The sequence below is a fragment of the Macadamia integrifolia genome, chromosome 8 (genome assembly GCF_013358625.1).
Source record: "Macadamia integrifolia cultivar HAES 741 chromosome 8, SCU_Mint_v3, whole genome shotgun sequence".
NCBI lineage: Eukaryota > Viridiplantae > Streptophyta > Magnoliopsida > Proteales > Proteaceae > Macadamia > Macadamia integrifolia.
In genome coordinates, this window is record NC_056564.1 from 5,770,247 (window position 1) to 5,777,327 (window position 7,081).

General features: G+C 39.2%; 1 protein-coding gene across 3 annotated transcripts; it reads left to right on the forward strand.

Moving 5' to 3' along the window:
• Positions 1-425: 425 nt before the first annotated feature.
• LOC122086466 (two-component response regulator-like APRR1) lies at positions 426-6,530 on the forward strand. 3 transcript variants are annotated; one of them, XM_042655281.1, is made up of 8 exons: positions 426-761; positions 912-1,180; positions 1,226-1,503; positions 2,174-2,335; positions 2,445-2,578; positions 3,182-3,349; positions 4,641-4,728; positions 5,406-6,530. In XM_042655281.1, exons 3-8 carry the CDS (start codon positions 1,335-1,337, stop codon positions 6,359-6,361), a joined length of 1,677 nt encoding a protein of 558 aa, XP_042511215.1. In that variant the 5' UTR covers positions 426-761; positions 912-1,180; positions 1,226-1,334; the 3' UTR covers positions 6,362-6,530. The 3 variants fall into 3 exon arrangements, with proteins under 3 accessions (XP_042511215.1, XP_042511216.1, XP_042511217.1); XM_042655282.1 differs by having other exon boundaries at positions 912-1,128; positions 1,272-1,503; XM_042655283.1 differs by having other exon boundaries at positions 912-1,128; positions 1,297-1,503.
• The last annotated feature ends 551 nt before the right edge of the window (positions 6,531-7,081 follow it).

Sequence of the window (7,081 nt, forward strand, 5' to 3'; positions counted from 1 at the left end):
AAGCGGCCTGATAAGAGTAGAGACACCAATGCTCAGCCGTTAGATCTCATCATCCAAAAAACGATACCATTTCCTTCCACTTGATTGGAGGCAACTGTCAAATGAGAGACGAGATTTGGATTTGGTGATTGTGAAGTCCGTCAGTCAGGCCCCGCTGAGAGTCTGAGACTCGTTTGCCGTTTGGTTTTACATTTTTTTGGTAAAACTCGTCTGGTTTTACGTGCGAGGGGAATTGGGAGAGAGAGAGAGAGTTCTTTTCTCTCATCTTGCGTGTGACGTGGCCAACCCTCAATCACTAGAAACCAGAAAAAGAGGCCTAAGAAGAGTGGAGAGACACTAATCCTCGGCCGTTGGATCTCATCATCCTTCCTACTAAAAATCATGATTTTAATTTGTCCTGTTTTGTTTTGTTGTTGTGTCTCCTTCCACTTTGGGCGGGGGCTAAATCTCTGGTCGTCGCCGGAACTTTAGCGCACGTTAGCCAAAACATAGTATATTATAGAAAAGAACGGAAGCATAGAGAACTTCATTAAAGTGAAAGCTAAGAAGGCGAGGAGGCGAGGCTCATACCTCTATCTCTCTCCCAGTCTCCACCAACACTTTTCTGGTTCTGCTCGTCGACTGGACCTCAGAGAACTCAGGACTAAGCAGTAAGCACTCGACGAGCTGAACCGATCAGTCTCTGTTTTCGTGAATCAGCTTGAGCTTGAGCTTCACCAACGCAACGCAACGCAAGTCCTCTTCATTCTCCTAATAATTAGGTACTTAAAGTTCCTCTTTGTTCAGTATTCGGACGGTAGCGTCTGAATTTCTGTGTTTTTTTTTTAAGCTTTAATTAAATCGAATACCTAACACCCCTTTTTGTTTGGAAGAAAATGGATAGAGGTAACATGCGCTGTCTCTGTTATCAGTATTTAGGTTTTATCTAATAAGAGCTGAGGCCAGTCTCCGGTTCCGATCTGGATGAAGAAACCCTATTCTATCTCTGCCTCTCCAGATAGCAGAGGGATAAGAGTTCTCTTAGGCGAGATGAATTAGTGGGTTTTCAAGTTTCTCGTGAACCTGATCTTAATAAAATTATTCTGATGGGCGCCGACTTTGATGAGCCATAGCCTTGCCAACGAGGAGGTTCATTCTCTGCTACTTTTCTGGGTTATTAGGTGTATCATTTGTTGGCACAATTGGAGCTGATAGTATTCTATTTTCTTATCACATGGGCGTGTTTGTGTTTGTTCTATTTTCTTATGACATGGGGGTGTCTGTGTTTTAAGTTTACGATTTCATGAGATTATCCAGTTTGTTTGGATTCAATCGTTCAAACTGACTGCATCGCGATGGAGGGGAGGGAGGGAAGTCCTCACAGCAAAGAGGGCAACGTTGGTGGCGGGAGTAACAATAAGATTCCTTTTCTAGATCGCAGCAAAGTTAGAATACTCTTGTGTGATAACGATGCTAAGAGCTCAGATGAAGTTTTCTCACTTCTGTGCAAGTGCTCATATCAAGGTATTCTGGCATTCATTGCATTGTTGCTTTTATCACATAAAAGATTGTTATTCATGGTGTGCGCTTTTGTTTTTTTTTTAGTCAGAGTTGATTTTCGCCATGTTGTCGTGGAGATTTTTTTCTAGTTTGTTATATTCTAAATTTGCATACTTTCATGTACATGGAGCTGGATTAGGAAGATGTTCTATAATGTTTTAATGTCCCTAAAGAACTTTTGGTCTTCATAATACTCACAAGTGGTTTACTACATCTCACAAATGCATACTCAAGCCATGTTTTGTAGCTTGTATATTTTCAGCATTTACAGGCAGTTAGGTCCTATGCTTCTGAATATTTACTGTTCTGTTGCATGAATTGTACAAGGACCATCTATTTTCACCTTTAGAAGGAGGCATACCCTATATCAGTTCTTTTACTGTGACTGGGCCCTGTTTCTGGATACCTTTGTGCTAGTAAAGCATGATCAACGTTCCCCCATATATATTATATTATGTGCATTAAAACAGGCTTTGCAATGTATCTCTTTTATTTAATCTAAATGCTCCATTCAAGTTAGACTTTTTCCTCTAATAAAACTCCAAATTGAGGGGGAAGAATATCAGCTATGCCTAAACCTAAATCTAGAGATGTCTTACAATATGCATACTAATATGAATATCCATTATCTCAGTAACTTCAGTGAGGACGGCTAGGCAGGTGATTGATGCACTTAATGCAGAGGGGCCTGACATAGATATAATACTTACTGAAGTTGACCTTCCAATAGCGAAAGGCTTTAAGTTATTGAAGTACATTATGCGTGACAAGGGCTTGCGGCGTATTCCAATTATAAGTGAGCTCATTTCATATTCTTATTTATGTTTCCACCATTTCTTATTCATGTTTCCTTTCCTTTTCATAGACTTTAGATTGATTCTTCTTGTTCTATTTTTCCATGTCAGTGATGTCTGCTCAAGATGAGGTTTCTGTTGTTGTCAAGTGCCTAAGACTTGGAGCAGCTGACTATCTTGTGAGGCCATTACGCACTAATGAACTATTGAACCTGTGGACTCACATGTGGAGAAGAAGGCACATGGTTTGATCTCCTGAACCTGATTCTATTGACATTTAGCTGTTTTGGCATTTGAGTTTTAGTATTTTCTTCAAATTTTATTATGGATGGGAATCTAAGGTGTATAATTAGAACTAAAGAAGGAAGGTTTATCATTAGAGAGGGTGGGCCTTGGTGCAACAGTAAGGTTTGCCCCATTGTGACCAAGTGGTCATGGGTTTGAGTCAGGACACTGTCTCTCCGCAAAGTGGGGGTAAGACTGTGTACATTATGACCTTCCCCAAACCCTATAGTGGTGGGAGCCTCGTGCACTGGGTACGCCCTTTTTGAAGTTTTATCATTAGAACACATGTAACTTTGGAGCATAGGAGGATGGTGGGGTCCATTGTTCTGTGGGTCTATGGGGATCTTCAATGCTAAAGGAATGATGTAGTTCAATAATTTGATTGTTATGTTATTAAAAATTTTCCCTGTTATCTGCCATTTATTATCTGATAACCCAGGCCAACTTGCATATGCGACCAATTCCATTATTTTTGTATCCTTGGACTCTTAGCTATTTGGTAATCTTAGAGTTCCTTCTTGGATTATTAAGAAATTAATCACTATATTTATTTGTGTTGACAGCTTGGATTGGCAGAGAAGAACATCTTGAATTATGATTTCGATCTGGTAGGGTCAGACCCCAGTGATGCGAATACCAACAGCACACCAATGTTCTCAGATGACACTGATGACAAGTCTAGGAGGATTGCGCTACCAGAGATGAGTGTGTCAAATCATCAGGAAGATGAGGCAAGTATTATTGAGAAATGAAATTTGTGAATCCATAGCTTCTTTGGTACCTCAAATGAATTCTGCTGCCTTCCTTGCAATCCTTTAGTTCAGACCCTGCTTATACGACCATTCGGGGCCTTTTTAAGTTATGACAAAAGGTGTGTGGTTTAATCAAGGTTCAAGAATTCGTTTTGTTTCGGTGGTTTCAAAAGCACCAGAATGTCGAAATGGTGTACTTTTTCCCATTTGTTACGCTGGCCATTTCGGGGGGCTAATGGTTGAAATAGCCGAAATTAGCAAAATGAGTGAAACGAAATGACCGAGATGGCCGAAACTCAGACATAGTGCATTTTTTGGGGCCGAAATGAGCAAAATTTCAAAACAAAATGACCTGAATGTGACCAAGATGACCAAAATATAACCGAAATTATGTATTTTTATATTTCGTATGCCATTTCGTCTCGGTAAAAAAAAAAACCGAAATATCCGAGATTTCGGCGAGTTTTCAAACCTTGCATTTAACATTAGTTTGTTGATCTGGGAATCAGATGGAGAAGGTTTCCTCTGTTATCCTGTAGGTTTTAATTTTCTCTTTGTTCACCATGGTGTGTCTAACAGTGGTCTCACCTGTTGTCCTTTCTCCATTACGAAAGAAATCAGTTTAGTGGGGGGCACCAATAGATAGATTGTATATTATGAGAAGCCTATTTAGTTGGATATCCTAACCATCAAATACAATTATTTTTCATTGTGGTCAAGATAAATGATTATATATTTTTTCAGTGACCCCATCTGCTTGAAGGGATTTTTTTTTCCCTCTCTCTCTCTATATCAGAATACAAGAAGTGATCCCCATTATTCTTACATTCAGGATTGGTGAGCATGTGCACCATGAATAGGAAATTCTGGGATGCTATGTCGTTATTTATCATAATAACCCCTGCGATATTTGCAAGAAATCATGGATATTGTATTGTGGCAAACCTAGGGTTATCACTTTGTTCCTAGCAAAACATATATCCCTCTTAACTTTACCGGAAGAGGTTGAATTCGTAACTCATTCGTCTCAAGATATTGCCCTTTAATTCTTTTATGAAGTTCAAGGAATTCCACAAACAGGGGTATCCGCTTAAGAGTTGAAGTACAATGGTAGTGAAGTAGATTTAGTTTAATCTTAATTGATAATTTTTTGTTGCTGATTTCATTAGTGGAGTATGTTTTTGTTATCGTCAGTCATATCTTCCCTATTCTCATCATCTTCCTGGATTTCTGGTTTTGTTTAATCAGCGTCTTTATGTCACCTTTTCAGTGCAATATGGATACCGGTGTAGAGCCTCCACTGAATAATTCATTGGAATGTCACCCCGATGTGCCATTGATTAGTGACCGGCGAACAGGTAAACATCTACAAATATTTATACACTTGGTTGTAGTATTTGCCATTGGTTTCATTTTCTTAATAATCCACTCTTTTTTTTGGGGGGGGGGGTGGGGGTAAACATTCTCTTTACTCCATTTTCTTCCTCTTTTTATTCAAAACTTGGGAGAAGTGGACCCTTTAATATATGTAACACAGAAATTTTCACATTTTGTAGCCAACATGCTTATTGACAACTGCTGTGCACTTTTTGTAGTTATCCTCTTATAAATAAAACTGAAAATAATGAGAAGGATGGAGAAATTGAGATTTCCGGTTGGGAAGAAGAATATAAATATATCTGATGGTGTGAGAGAAACAGTTCAGTATATGTGGTCAATCAACATATGGTCTGTTTCTGTCCAATGGTTGGAATTGTGACAATAGCCTTCAACTGATTTGATGGCTGAAAATACGAAGTGAGAAGATCCACACATGTGTGTATGCAATTTGAAGAGAAGGGGCTGGGGGAACTTTGGAGACTGATTACTTGTAAATTTCTGGGACATTATTTTCCATGAACACTCTCTCTTGCACACACTCACACATAAACATACACTTAACGCATGTTTGTATGAATAGGCTTTTAGGTATCTCCTTGTCGTTGCAACCTTCCTCCAAAAGAAATAAGTTAAATTAATTTGGTGATTTTTTCAGGTCAAATAGCATCATACCCACAGAAGAGCGAACTTAAGGTTGGTGAGTCTTCAGCCTTCTTTACATATGTAAAGTCAAGCATACGGGCAAACAACTCTCAACGGGTTAGCTGTGTAGATGAAAACACTCTTCGATTGGAAACTTCTAGCATAGAAGAGAAACTTCCCCAGTGGTGTAAACGAGTCAGTGATGATGCTCCGAGTTGTGAAAATACGAAGGCAGGGGAAAGCTACACCCATGGATATGACATTCCAGTCAGCCACAATGGACCTGATTCCACTTCTACTGAGAGATCTTGCACGCCTCCGGTGCCATGGGAGTTTTTACAACAAAGGAGCTCAAAGGAACAACAATCCACAACATTGTTGCATCCAAGCAATGGACCCCAAGTTGATGTATCGGGTGTACCAACACTTGCTCCTTTGCCATATTATTTTTCAAGTATGATGAATCAAGTTACGATGCCATCATCAGCACAAATGTATCAACAGAACCTTCGTGATATGCCAAAGCATACTACTTCTTCTTTGTTGCCTCAGTACAATCATCATTGCCCTCCCCGTTTACCTGTGATGACATCATTCCCCTACTACCCAGTTAGTATATGTCTACAACCTGGTCAAATTCCTGCAACCCATGTCTGGCCATCAGGTGGAAGTTCATCTTCCACTGAAGTGAAAGCAGGTCGAGTTGAAAAAAGAGAGGCAGCACTGATCAAGTTTAGGCAGAAGAGGAAAGATCGATGCTTTGACAAGAAGATTAGGTATGTCAACCGAAAACGACTTGCTGAAAAAAGACCTCGTGTGCGGGGACAGTTTGTGAGGCAGGTCAGTGGTGTAGAGTTGGATCTTAGTGTCCAACCTGTTGTTGTTGATGATTCTGATGAGGATGGAGAGGATGATGAAAATGAGGACGAACTTGCATCTAGGGATTATTGTCGTGAAGACGATGCTTAGAGATATTAACGTTGACGCTTATCAAAAGATTCGTAGTGCTGCATTTTGATTGTTGTTGCAGTAAAGTTTTCATGGTCAGCTTATAGATATGCTAATTTCTGGCAGTCACTTGCAATGTACACTTTAATTATCTTCTATGAAAATAGAGAGAAGTAATTTGGTGACACTAGAATGAGGTGCACAAATCTTTTTGTCAGGTATGTCTTCTAGTTTCTTTAATCATATTGAACATGCTACATCTCTATACACTATGACATCTTTATCTGGATAGATCCCAATAATGTTTTGTTCCTAACTATTGGATATTTTCTTCCAAGGTAACAAAATTATTTTAGCATCTAACAGTCAGGAATGGTGATGGAATTGAAATCATGGACCACTATATTGTAATCATGTTTATTTGAAATGGCGAATTAGAGTCAATCCACATGCTATACAATCAAGTAATAAAATTCTGATCCAGAGATCTTTCTATAGTGGGATTCCCTATCTAATGTAGGATATTACTTGCCCTATCAGTTTCAACTACTAAAATTTCTAACAGCATCGTATCATAGGTGTCCAAAGGGACTGTGATGGATGGACTAAATGGTCCATCCGGTGAAGTTCATGGTTTCTAGTTGTCAATTTGAGCTATTCTAGTGTTACTGGCTTACTGCCTTGTAAATATGCACATGAACTACTTGCTACAGAAGCTAAATGTATTCAATACAGTAGAGT